The sequence below is a fragment of the Aptenodytes patagonicus genome, chromosome 1, assembly GCF_965638725.1.
Source record: "Aptenodytes patagonicus chromosome 1, bAptPat1.pri.cur, whole genome shotgun sequence".
Lineage (NCBI taxonomy): Eukaryota > Metazoa > Chordata > Aves > Sphenisciformes > Spheniscidae > Aptenodytes > Aptenodytes patagonicus.
In genome coordinates, this window is record NC_134949.1 from 13,956,699 (window position 1) to 13,970,711 (window position 14,013).

Here is a 14,013-nt window from a genome sequence, read left to right on the forward strand (position 1 = left end):
CAGTTTGGCACCAACTCACTATTTAATTGACTGTTAACAAATTCTCCAAGATATGACTGCTATACAGATATTTTATCTTCCTGTTAATTGGTAATTATGCATTGGCAGGAAAAACAGTGTTTCTTTCCAATTATTCCAGAACTCAGTGATTATTTAAACTTTGCTAATTAGCAGTGGAGGGCTGGTACATCTTCTGGGCAAATCGTATTTGATAATCCCTATTAAAATATACATGGCAGTAGCTGACTTGTAACAACAAAAAAAAAAAAGTGGCAGTTCAAAGGGTATTAGATACAGCACAAGGCAAATGGGGGCCTATTAACATTTCCCCAACTGTTCTAATGAGTATGCCGAGGGTCATTTCTTCCTAGTTTACCATCTGTTTGGTTTCTGGCAAATATCTCCGGTGTGAAGGGAAGGTCCTGGAGCCCATTTGGCTTGTCACAAAGTAAACCAGAGATCTACAGCAATTTCAGTAAGTTCTAAAACTGCACTTCAAGAGCGGTAGCATGTACACAGCTGAAAATTTTTTTTAAGAGCTGGCATTTACCGATTATTCCTTACTTTTTAAAGCTGTGAACAAGTACGGAGAGGCAAAGACTGAGCAGAAGGGATCAATTTTATAGGCTCACCTAACAAGAAAAATCCAACAGTTGGCCTTTTTCCATCTCACAGTGTTAGTGGGGGATATTTTCCTTTATCTGTCAAAATCTGAAAGCAAAACATTACCCTGGAACCATCAGTGTTTGAGCATAAACTGATGCCAAAACCAAGGCTCTGAAGGCTCAAAACTGCATGCCCCATCCAGGAGCAGCGGGAGCCTCAGGTGCCTCCAACGCTTGGTCCAGACCGATGCACCGGCAGAGCTGGAGAGCACGACCAGAGCATTGTTAGCAGTACCCTCTTGGAGATGACACTGTGGGTGCCCTTCAGCCACCCAGGCACCCCCTTTGCCCTTCTTCCTCTGGGGATGAAACAAGCAGCATCACCAATGACACCCACCTACAGTCACTTTACCCTAAGACTGCTTGTGACCTGTGAGCCAAAGGGGAATACGGGACCAGGGAACAACTTCTATCCTTTTCCCCAATTCCCAACTCATTCGGAGCTGGATCAAAATGATCCTTCATTTATAAATTGAAAGGGGTTTTTGGTTTTGGTCTGCTATGCAAACAGGTATGTAGCCAAAATACCAAGCAGAGGATTATGTGAAGGCTGCCTTAATCCTGTCAAAAGGCAATAGAATAATTTAAAAAGAAAAAAATATAAGATAAAATGCAATGCCAAGTAAATTATTTCTGGTGACTGCTCTTCCCAGGATTTCCTCTAGGAAATTTATTATTCACCATATTTTAAGGAATATTAGTAACTATTCAAATTTTTTTTTAAATCCCAGAGACTCAATGTATTACTTACAGTAGGTGTGATCACCTTCACAGTATAGAAACAAAGAATTGCAAAAGAGGAAAGACGATCTTTCACATTCTATTTTTTGCTTTTTAGCAGATGCAATTCCCCTGTTCAGGCACTAAAATGTTTCCAGGTAACATCACTCTCATAGTCTCTTATAAAGTAGCCCACAGAATTAAACAAAACCTAAAATTCACCAGCAGTTTATGACCTTGCAGTAGAAAGGAGACATCTGTTTTAAAAGATAGTAAATTACAAGTTGTATAAACCTACACAGAAAATAAACCAAAAATTTTCTGTTAGCCAATTAGGCCTGTGGCAACACTTTCCAGTGTAATGAGAGCTTTGAATCCACTGTCTCTACCATAATAGAGCCTATAGACTTTCAAAAGAACCTTTTCAATTTAGTTTGAAATGTTAATGCATATATAAATATTATCATGAAATTGCTTGGTTATTCTGCATTTTTTAAAAGGTAAATATCAGTGTAGTAATTATGATTTTGCATAAAATTAGTTTTTTGGGGGCTTAACTGTAAAGGCTTACATTTTCCACTGTAGTTTGTAAGAAACTAATTACACCAAACTTAAATTTTAAACAATTTGTCATGTGTGCATGATGTGAAAATCTACTGGGGAGCTGGAAAGCTTTGGGAAGAGTCCGAATGTGCAGAGACGCAGTGTGACTGGCAGGTCAAAGGCAAGCTTTGATGTGCACAGCCCAGCACATCTGTCTGCTCAACCAGCCTGTCAGCCGGGACAATCCCGTGTAATGAGACAGATTCAGGTCCTCAGCACACAGCACTCCTTATCGCTGCTGAGGGATTACGCTGTAATCTTCTCCCTTAATTGCAGAAATGATACTGCGTTCCTTGCTTTCCAGTGCACATGGCTTTGGAGGAGCTGAGCTGCATTTTCCTACTTATCCCAAGTTACAGACCAGTACCCCTACCACCCACCAAACCCATTTAACCTTGATCTCATTTGCAAGCCATCATTCCCATCAAACCCACCACTGCATTTGTAGCTTTCTAACATGTTTTTTTAGTACTCCTGTCTCCCACTTTCCTCTTACGTATTCTGAAGAAGTCAAGCAGTGAGAGCCCCTAAATGACCATATGTACATCCTGGCTGTATGTGAGGGTAGTCTTGGTGGGCTGATAAACCCCAGAGGAAGGCCAACAGATGCCCCAAGCTATCAAAAAGAGGTCAAATGCCAACAAGGACCCTCAGAGTCAAAAGCAGAAGAAGGAAAGGACACATGGGGATGGAGGGATCCCATGGGAGTCCAAAGTGCATCTCCAGAGACATGGGGTGTGAATGACACTGAGGGGTATCAGTGTGGCTTGAGAAAGGGGGAGATGAAGAGCGGGATTGCTCTTCAGCTTTCAGCAGGCAACGCTGAAGGACATGGAAATGAGTCCTAGGTGATCTGTTCGGGATCTGATCAGGAAAGGAGAGTGGAAATGGTACTGGGGGGATGCAACTTAGGGATCTAAGGAAGAAAGAAACGCTATTCTTAAAAGCTCAATTTAAGGATTATTTCTTTGCTAAAGCATCCTCACAGCTTGCTTAGTGACATTTCAAGTACACATTTATGTTTTACTCCAGTTCTAATTTTAGCTTCACAGTTTTAGTTTTACCTTTATCTGAACCCAGACAATAGTTCAGCTTGGGACAAAAGATGAATATTTATGATGACTATTAGGTTTTATCCCCAAAAGCTCACTCATTTCTCCCTAAAAGAGTTGTTAGAAGGTTTCCCAAATAAAAATTTCAGGAAGTTTCATGTCAGTATAATCCCACAGAGGAAACCAGGAACTATTTCTTTGGCTACACGTTATATAGTGAGAAAGAAAACAACCCTTAGAATTAACTCTGTTAGCACTAACGTATTTTATCTTTTTTCTTCAAAGCTTCCTGACACGGTTAACTAGCTGTGATAACTGACAATGATTGTGTCTCCATGAAGTGACTTCCTAAACTGGGTAATTAAAAGATAATTGTAGCCACAATACAGTAACTTATGGCACAAAAGACAGATATGTATATGTTGGGAAGACTTCATATTGTCGGGGCAGACTGGAAGATTATGATAATCTAGCATGACCTCCTGTGTGATGCAGACAAGAGCATTTCAATGGTAATATTGCAAGGGAGAAAAAAAATATTCTTCCCTGCTCCGTAAGCAACCATTATCAACCCAATTTCAGAATATTGCTATCTTCAGGTTTTAAAGGCCCAGCTTCAGCCCCCTCTGTCTAATCTATGATAAACCACATAAATCTTTGAACTGAGGTCTCTGAACCTGACATAGGCTGACATTTTTAAAAAAATCATTTCCAGCAAGCTAAATCTAACCTGAACATCACCATCACTTGCTGGAAAGGAGGAGCAGCTTCTTTGCTAACTGGAAATGATGACACAACAGATGGACGCAGGGGTTCTGGAGAAAGCACTTTATGTTTTCTTCAGAAAACAAAACAATGCCATTCTCATCTACTATTTTATTAAACAATACACTAAATACTGTGGACACTACCCTCTTTTTCTACTGCAGATGGTAGATTTTTAAAATACTGTTAATTTTTAAAACTACCAAATTGTTTCAAAAAGCAAATAATTTGCATGCTAAATGCTTTTTGGAAGAGGCCAGCCTTCTCATCTCTCACTGCAGAGTAAAGAACGGAAATGTTTATGTAGTTCTCAGTCCTGGGAGCCGTCAGTACATCATTGATTGAACATTCATATAAAAATAAGTTTAAAAGCCATTGCCATTTTTCCTTCACTGTTTACTTTTTACTGTGACTGCAAAGACACTGCACAAGAGCATCAGCTCTTTTGAAACATTCAGATTATTTTTTTTCCAATATATATGCAAGCTTAGGAGCTAGCAAAGAAAAACAGCAAAATGAGATTTTTATTTAAAATGTTGCATAACTAACAACCATAACACAACTGACTCCACAGTTTGCCTGCAGAAAGTTCAAAAGAAAGGTCATAGATGGCAGCAGTTTTTCTCTGACATGGATGGAGACATGCTCGAGACGGAGCAGCAGACCCCCCCCGGGCATGATGTTTGAGAATTTGCATTGTCGAGCAATATGAGGTAACTCCAACCACACGTGACTGCTTTTGCACCTCTTTGGCTGCTGTATTTTCCCAGCCTGTAGGCCTGGCTCTTCTTTTGGTCCACAGAATGCATGTGTCACCAGTTTAGTTGTTGGTTATCTTATCAGCAACTGAATGGTCAAAGTATCACATCAAGAGCTAGAAAATGACCTTTGGCAAGGTAAGAAAGGCCATGTCTTTTTTCCTGTCACACATCACATGTTACTTTAACATCTGTCTCAGTGAGACACCCACTATAGCAGCCCCATTCTACAGATGGAGATACAAATTTAGGAAAAAATACAGACGTACTTTGTAAATGCACAAAGCTATTTAGGTTCTTAAAATTTTGCTTAATTTCCATTCTTAAATATTTAGATATGATTAAAATGGCTTGTATACCTTGCCCAGTGAGTTTGCCGTACAGGGCCATGATGTCCCCAGCGACATGATACAAACACCTATTTTATGGCAAGATAATATCTTGCCATAACTTGACCATCCTAAAATTTCACATTGATAAGTGCTTTCCTTCTCGCTTACTCCATCAGATCCTGTTCATCCTGTAAAGAGTACAGTGAGAAAAGAGAAACGGCAGTACTACTTCTTCCAGAAAAGTGGATCTTTCGGTGCATTTTACGTAAGACATGAAATATCTGAGGCAGCCATGCTCTTCTCTTTGAAAGACCGAGCAAAAGGTTTGAGGTTGATTGGTGGTGCTATTCACAGAGGCAAAGCCCTTCTCAAATTATTCCTCGATACAGTTTTAAATAATGTGCTATTTATGTTGCATTATTTCATTTACCAGCCAATGTATGTCTGCTGTATGACATCCACAGGCCCAGGCCACTTCTGTTTCACATGTATTATAACGGAGATAATTACTATGAAAGATTATTATGAAGAGAGTACTGAAGTTTAACCCTAACGCACAAATGAACATTTAAACATGCTACTGCAAGTGCAGTGCAGTTGGTGTCCCATACGACTGGTACCTGGTTTTGCACTTTCACCCCAGATTGCTTGTTAGGGGTCACCAAGTTCCTCCAGTTGGAGGACCACAATTCAGTTATTTGCAAGGATATAAAAAATGTTACCAAATAACAAACTGCAGAAGGTATAGCTGTAAATTACTTGCACAAATTTAGAAGAGATTTTTCAAAAGCACTTGTCCTTAGCACAGCTGGCCTGGCTGCTACCACTGAATGCAACAGCAGAATTTGAAATATATAATAATTCTGCAAAACCTGTCCTACCCCTTTTACTACAATTCTGTTTTTCATATGTGGAAAATAATTGGTTATATAAAATACCTTAACCACCATTCTGGTTTTAAGGAAGATGCTATTGATAAGTGAAAGGAAAAAGTAGGTTGACATAAGCTCAAAGGAATCAATTTTTCAGCCCAAGAACAGTTAGACGCTTGGGCTAAATGCTTTAGTTTATACTGAATATCACACCATTTAGAAATGGCTATTTTAACCAGTTTAGCTGTTGAGGCTTTTCTCTCTTAAAATTCATATAATTCGGAATACCAGTACCAGGCTGACCAAAGATTAAAAAAAGTGGAGAAAGAAATAAAAGCTGTCTAAAAGCCACCACTGCCTTGTCTCATTGACTTCCGCTGACTTCCATGTATTGTTGATTACTCAGCCTAAATTAACCTGTTTCAGTAATTATGTTGTTATTGATGTCCTCTCTATAACCAAGTATTCATTACCCTGGGTTGCAGAATGTAAATTACACTGGACTCACCAAATCCAAAAGCACTGGAACCACCAACGCTCTGGGAAGCCTGAACACTGGTAGAGGTGTAGAGCCCAGTTACCAGTAAGCCATCAAAGAAGGTACTTGTTGAAATAGTCACTGAAATGAGAGAAATAAAATACATGTAATTATTTATAAGCAGTACTTAAGATCCTATACACATTCTGTGGGCAGACTTTTGTACTTGAATGAGATCCCATCATTCAGCACAGCGAATTCATCTGAATTCTCCCAATACTTATGACACTTCAGTGACTTTAAATTGGCTTTCCCATGTAATTTCCCCAAACAACTTGTTCAGCATTCAAGCTGTGTGTGCCAAGTTTCAGCCTGCTCCTGTACAACTTCCTCAGGGTTTACTTAAAGAAAATTGACTCGTTTAGAGGTAAATGACTGGCATTTATTGGTGTTTGACTCAGCTTCTATTCCTAAATGAATCATAAGTCATGTACCAGTAATCATCTGCAACAGGAACCAGGCACAAATTGAGCATTACAACACGATCTGAAGTGAACATCAAAAGGGTGGTCGTGGCCATCTCTGCTTGGGAAGTTGCCTTTGCTAGAAGCACAAAACTATGCTATAGACTAAATGCACAATGACTTAGTAACATGTAGCATTGAAATATATGGCTTGTAAGTAATTATCAAGACATTAGAATACAGTAAAAGCAGTGAAATAACCAGGATTATGGTATGTTCTTTCTGGACTTGAACAGAGTGTCAGGTTATGGTTATCATACATATTATAGTATTATACATTTAAGTTATATGGGCATCTGGGTCATTACAGATTATGTGTACTTAAATAACTCATGAATGTATTTTTAAAAGACTCTTAGATATTAACAGTAAAGTAATAATCCAAATAGCATCTACAAGTAACACCGGAATCTATATATTCCTTATTAAAATTGACAAATCTTGCAATATTTATTTACTTCTTGCAAACACTAATTCTCACATTTTTACTTTGGTATCTGTCAGATTGTATCACTGTATACTTATCATCAGCTTCAGTGGTTGGAAAGTTCTTGGAAAGACCTAAATTATTAAGTGACAGGTTTATGTTTTTCCCATTATATAAATGCAATATCCTCTATTGCCAGAATGACTTCTCTAATCCTACAGCAGCACACAACATTCTTTGCTTCATAATAATCTCCTGTCCATTTTTTTTTAATTTAATATTCTAACATTAGGTTGCTGTCCTGGTTTTGGCTGGGATAGAGTTAATTTTCTTCCTAGTAGCTGGTACAGTGCTGTGTTTTGGATTTAGGGTGAGAATAATGTTGATAACACACCCATGTTTTAGTTGTTGCTGAGCAGTGCTTACACTAGTCAAGGACTTTTCAGCTTCCCATGCTCTACCGACTGAGAAGGCTGGAGGTGCACAAGAAGCTGGGAGGGGGCACAGCCAGGACAGCTGACCCAAACTGGCCAAAGGGACATTCCATACCATGTGCCGTCATGCTCAGTACATAAACTGGGGGAAAGCTGGCCGGGGGGGCCGCTGCTTGGGGACTGGCTGGGCATCGGTCAGTGGGTGGTGAGCAATTGCATTGTGTATCACTTATTTTGTATATTCTTTTATTATTATTGTTATTATTATTACTATTTTATTTCAATTATTAAACTGTTCTTATCTCAACCCATGAGTTTTCTTGGTTTTACTCTTCTGATTCTCTCCCCCATCCCACCGGGGGGTGTGGGGAGAGTGAGTGAATGGCTGTGTGGTGCTTAGTTGTTGGCTGAGGTTAAACCACGACAGTTGCGTACCTCTGAATTGAAAATCAGAACTAGGAAATTTTATGAAAAATGAATTAATTAGATAGCTTTATAATGAGTCAAATTTTCTTCTCTTTCTCTCCTCACCTTTGTCTGTCTAATATCACCCTTTTCTACATCTAATGCCTGTCTAATATCATCCTTTTCTACAACCTTTACCCATATTTATTTAAATGTGGATAAACTGCATTGCAAATCTATGGTCTACCATATAAGACCTTTTTTTTTTTTCCCTTTTCTAAACTGCATTATGAAGGGCAAAGAACCTGCAAGGAGATCCACACAAAAAGATCTCCCTGCTGAAGAAAGTCTCATTACTTGTAGCCTCGTACACTGAAGATGCATCAAGACCTCAGTTACCACGCTGGTTCTGCTTTCATAATTTAATCCTTTTTTCCTCCCTCTTAACACACAGAGATCAGCGCTTGACAGGGATCGCTGATAAACTCTGATCTCTCCCTACATCATGTTCCACCTCCCCATATTGCTCTCCCTTGCTGGAAACATCATGAGCCAGTGACTGGCCATGGAACTGAAGCAAGGTACTGCGAGGTGCCTGCTAGTACATTCACTGGTGATACACATTCAGCAGTGAAACAGTTGGGTTTTTTTAATCCCAACAGTCGTTCAGCATTTCATCTGGCGTACACATTGGCTTAAACTTACTATTAAATATATAACATGCAAACATTGACAGTGGCTTAATTTGTCCTGAGCAGAGGAGCAATATTTACTATGTTTAATTTATTCTTCAACTTTTCATATTTAATTATCTTCCTTTCTTTTATTATTCAATAGTATACTGAATAATTCCCGAATCCAACTTTTCTGCTCCCATGACTCCAAATTTCAGTCTTTTGCAATAGACACTTCCCTGAATGCAGCCGCAGGTTCAGAGCCATATGCTCAATTTTTAAGAAGAGGCAACTTCTGAGATATATGTTAAAAGAACAACAAGAGAGACTAGATTTTTTAAAAATAAAATAAGTATTATGGAGAGAAAAAGAAAATCAAACAAGCAAACAAGGAATTTTTCCTGTGTTTGATGATGAAGCGGCGAATAATGCAGAACCTTTTCTTCCCTTTCTGCTTTTAAACGAACAAAGAGGCAAAACATATGTTGAAAAAATATGCCTATGTGTTATTTTTGAAGACTTGGCAAAACAGTCAGTGAAAAGCATTGATAGAAGGGCACCGGGCCAGTACTTTGCTGCCATTTTTTTTCCCTGTGGGGAAGCATCTTACTCTTTACTGAATAGGATATAATGCAAAATCCTACTGTGAACAGGTGACCAGTTTCTCTCTGGGAAAGAAGTGATATTTTACAATGCCTGTATTTGATTTTGGACATATTTGTGTGATTGTCAACCCTCATTTTACATAAGCATGTAATAGGTCAATTTTTATTGTTGAAAAATTTCCAACACAGTATGGCTCCCTCATTAAGCCTCTGGGAAACTGCACAACACCTCTAGCACATTTTTTAAAAACAGAGCACTAGGCTGTTATTATACACGTGTCATACATTTCAGAATAATTTCATAGTTCTTCAAGAAGAAAAAAATTGATCATGACATTCTCAGTGATGATTTTTTTCTCTACCCAGTGGTGAAAGACATCAAATTCCCATAAAATGAAAGAAAACACACACCATGCCAAGTGTTAATGACCAAGAACAGGAAAGCTGTGCTAATGCACAGCCCGGCAACAGGACCGTGATTTTATGTTGGGACTAGGGCTTGTTACTGAGGGCTCTCAGCTTCCCCTTCCAACAGCAAGAAGAAGATTCCTCTGAGATCCCCTCCACCAGGCTTTGTTTCTGCCTTTACACTGGCTCATGCTGTATGCAGTTGATGCCAAATATCCAGGACTTCAGGAGTGACGGCTGAAGCCAAGACCCACCTGGACCTTGGAAAACATCTGGAGGGGCACAGCTGCATGGGGCACCCAGGGCTGGGCAGGCAAGTGGGAGCCTGGCACAGCCCCACCACCCACCCCACTGCACCCAATGGGCAACGCAGCAGTGAGTCTCATCTACAACAAGTCCAACCAGGCTCTGGTCCATTCTCCACGACACCCTTCCTTGGGAGGAGAATTTGGGTGAGTGAAGAAGGGAGGAGCCCTTCCCAGCCCTGGGGACCACTCAGCTGGGCAGGGGGGATACTGGATCCTGTCAGCCCCCACAGAGCAGCACCCCGCGGCCAGCTCTTCTGAATGCTGCACCTGGGCGAGTGGGGAGTCCCGGCTTGACTTGTCTCACCCCGCACACCAGGGACAGTAAGGGAGCTTGTGAGAGAGCCCATGGGAGCAGGGAGCCCACAGCGCAGACATAAGTAGGAAGCCCTTGACTGCCTTGAAATAGCCCAGCTAGAGGGACTGAGAACATCATCCCGAGAAATGCAGGAGGGCTGTGCTGGGAACAACTACCGATCAGGCAACAGCACACTGCAAATATTAGAGGCAAAGCTGATAACAGCTACTTTAAAAGTTGCCCAACATTTCTTTCTATTTTCAGTTCCTGAGATCTTTGCCAATTTTTACCCTCTTGGGCTTTTTGTTTCGTTGTTTGTTTTTTTTTCCATGGTAAGTATCTGTCTCAGACTGATTTAATTATTTAAGGGAGAAGGAATTTCAGTCAAAACACTTCATTCATTTCTGAGATGAGGTTAGAGGAAAATGTTGTGTTGCCCTGGCTGAAAAATTCCAGTGTCCTTTGCTGCTGCTATTCCACTCTGAAGTGAGAGAGCTGTCCTCCAAGTTTGGACAAACTATATTATATATATATACACACAAAAATAATAATTAAAAAAAAAATCAGGGTTCACACATGCTCAACAGAGACATTTTTATTTTTAGCATCTAAATATTTCTGGAGATTCTGTCCTCATTTAGCACTCTTAGAGCACTTGCTGACTAATAGAGCTCGCTGAAAAAAGTCCCACAAAATATATTTTAGTCCAGCTATACTGCTTTGTTGAAGCAGAAGTACTTCGTGGACATATCAGTTCCGATGATGTTTTGATCTGGGAAGTTTCTCAGTGTTTTAAAGCAGAAAGTCACGTCTGCTGGTTGGAAAGAAAGGGATCTTAATCAAAAGTCTAAGCTTTCTGATAAGAAAACATCAATTCAGCAGAATCTCGCTTCTCAAAAAGCTGCAAAACGTGCAAAATGTCACAAAAATGAAGTTGCTCCTAAAGTTTGACCAACACGATCCCCAATAACTTAAACCGAGGAGACACACAAGCAGATCCAAGGGCAAGGGGACAGTGAGTGAACTGGGATGGAGAAGGTGGTGACACTGGAACCAATACAGGGACTAGGGGAAGAGAGACTTTTTGGAGAAGAACAACTGGGGAGCAATGGGGAAGAGGGGACTATGGCTGGGCAAGCAGCAGATAGAAGGTGATGAAAGGTAGGAGATGGGATGTGCAGCTGCAGCCTGGGAACCCTGGAGGAGATGTTTGGTACAAGGGACTCACACAGTGACCAGGGGGAGAGACAGGCACAAAACCATCTGTAAAAGGCAACAGCAAAGTCTGGGTCAGCCTCACACGCTGGTCGACAGCCAGATGGCAACCCACTATGATCTCTTACTCCGCCTTCTAATCAAGTGAACAGTGTTTCCATGATGGATAAGAAACCTTCCTGTCCACAAATCACGTGGATAGAAATACACGGGTTAGGTGAATAACTTCAGCCTAGGAAATGGCTCCATGAAAAAAATCATATCAGGGCTGGGAAATACCACAGAAGTAGCCTCTGGTGCCACTTTGCCCTACCCTTTTCTGTACAATGGCTGTGGTCACATAAATTTTTTTGAAACAACTGTATTTCTGAGAATCATCAATTCAGTTCAATTTTTCACCAAAAAAAATGTGGAAAGTTGCTGACTGCAACTCCCTGCACACTCAGCACATACACACTGACCGGCTAAGTGAGCAGGCAGGCTGGCCTCATCCTGCCAATGCCACACATCTCTGGGGAGCTTTGGGTGTTATTTCCTTGGGAATGGAGGGGATGCAGCAGTCTCTCTTTGGAGACGCCTCGCATTTCCCACGACAGGTTTCTGTGAGAGCCCTGGAGTTGGTGCCTCCCATGGGACAAGGAACAGCAGTGCCTCCGGCGATGCCGGGAGCTGACATGCCTCGAGGAGGAAGCGGTCAGGAAGAAGGAGGCTGGCAAGGATGCTGCTGAAATTATACCACAGGTGGAGGTAGCAGCATAATAGAAAAGACAAAGTGAGTTTTGAACTGTAGTTATTTTCAGATATTTCTGAGAAACTCATGCTATTCTTATGCACATCATTTTCACCGTATTTCCAGTGTTATATGCTACACTAATATATATAATGTTATAGAAATCTATTAATCTGTGTAAGTAATTGCATAAAATTTGCCTTACGTTCTCTTGAGGTACTGATTTACTCTCTGAAAAGATAGCTGCATTTTGACTGATAGTCAAAATATTCGAAGTAGTACAGTTAATGCATATAAACTGTAAAGGCAGAAAAACTGCCAGGTGGAGGAAGGGGATCATCTCAGGAGATAACTGTCAGTGGTAGGTCTTACCAAGTTTGGCTGCTCTTTAGCATCAGCTAAATACCACCAGGAGGGCTGATATATACAGAAATTCCACGGAATTTGCAGCTGCTCTTGATGAGACCAAGTTAAAAAACTTTAAGGCAAGGAAAAGGACTAGATGTAGAGATATAGCTATGACACATGAAACAGCATGAGTGGAGATTTAAGAGAGTTCAAGAAAGAATGAATAAAGGCAAAAATCTTTCAAGGCCCATATACTGTTTATGTGAGCCAAGACACATAGAGGCAGTGTAAAAGTGTAAAAGTGCACTTTTGTATACCATGAAGAAAACAGAAAATAAGTTTGGTATGTGAAATGGGATCACTGCAGACAGTGAAATTCCCAAAATGAGATTTCCCTGCATCAAAGCAAGGACAGGTATTTTTTTAGTTTCTTCTCAAGGTCGAAGCCAGTTCCTTATAATACTGTAATATTGCATCATTGCACACCTGAGCCATAGCTGGAAACTTTCCTCTTAGGACATAAATTACTTATACTGAAGTCATTCGTTTTTTTGCTTGACTCTTCAAAAAATATATCAGTCTTTAAGGAATGCAAGTCAGGTGTGCAATGGCACTGTTCAGAGAGGCCTCTGTTCCTTCACAGTGGCATGGCTTTCACAGGAGACTGCAAAAAGAAATGGAGACTAACATCAAATACAGCAGAGGTTATCAATGTCACACTACATTCAGAGCCAAGCAGAGCTTAACACTCCCTAAAACAGCCAGCAGTGGGAATGGAATCCATAGGCAGTGTACTTGGGACCACCCAAGCTCACATGCTTACATGCAAACACTGACTTCCCTTATACAGCTCAGAAGATCAGGAAGAACTCATTCCTGAACAAATTCACCCAGGAGGTCAGCACAGAGACAGTCCATCCTCTGAGTCTCATTTTCTGTTGCCTCGTTGGCAAATACGGAGTTTGGTTAAACTCTACCCATGCCACTCCTGTAGGTACTGGGCACACGGCATGCCAGGCGGATGACAACAGGCACACGAAGGCTAAACACACCTTCAAAACAACATCTCTGACTAGCATCTGGAAGTGGTCACAACTATTGTTTAAAAACACCTGGTATATAGCGTGCTACCACCTCATGCCAGAATTGTCATCTGGTGCTGCACGTTCTCCCTGCAGCTGAGAGAAGTGCCAGCTCGTTGCAGTAGGCAGAGCAGAGACAGCTCTGCCATTAGCACGTTCCCACCACACCACCAGGACTGGCAAGGGTCACCCCGCAGTAGGGTCTCACGCTGCCCCCAGCACCAGCCTCAACAGCTCAGAGATGGAGCTGGGATGGGGGACTGAACAACAGCCCAGCGAGTGCGAGGAGCTCCGGCAGGGGCATGTGCCATGG

General features: G+C 41.0%; 1 protein-coding gene across 2 annotated transcripts in view; it reads right to left on the bottom strand.

Annotated features, from left to right (window-relative positions):
• RELN (reelin) overlaps window positions 1-14,013 on the bottom strand; it is a 300,351-nt gene that overhangs the window by 245,548 nt on the left and 40,790 nt on the right. For both annotated transcript variants that reach the window (XM_076328234.1, XM_076328227.1), the window contains exon 2: window positions 6,276-6,386. In XM_076328234.1, coding sequence (XP_076184349.1) covers window positions 6,276-6,386 — 111 coding nt within the window. The remainder of the gene's footprint in view (window positions 1-6,275; window positions 6,387-14,013) is intronic.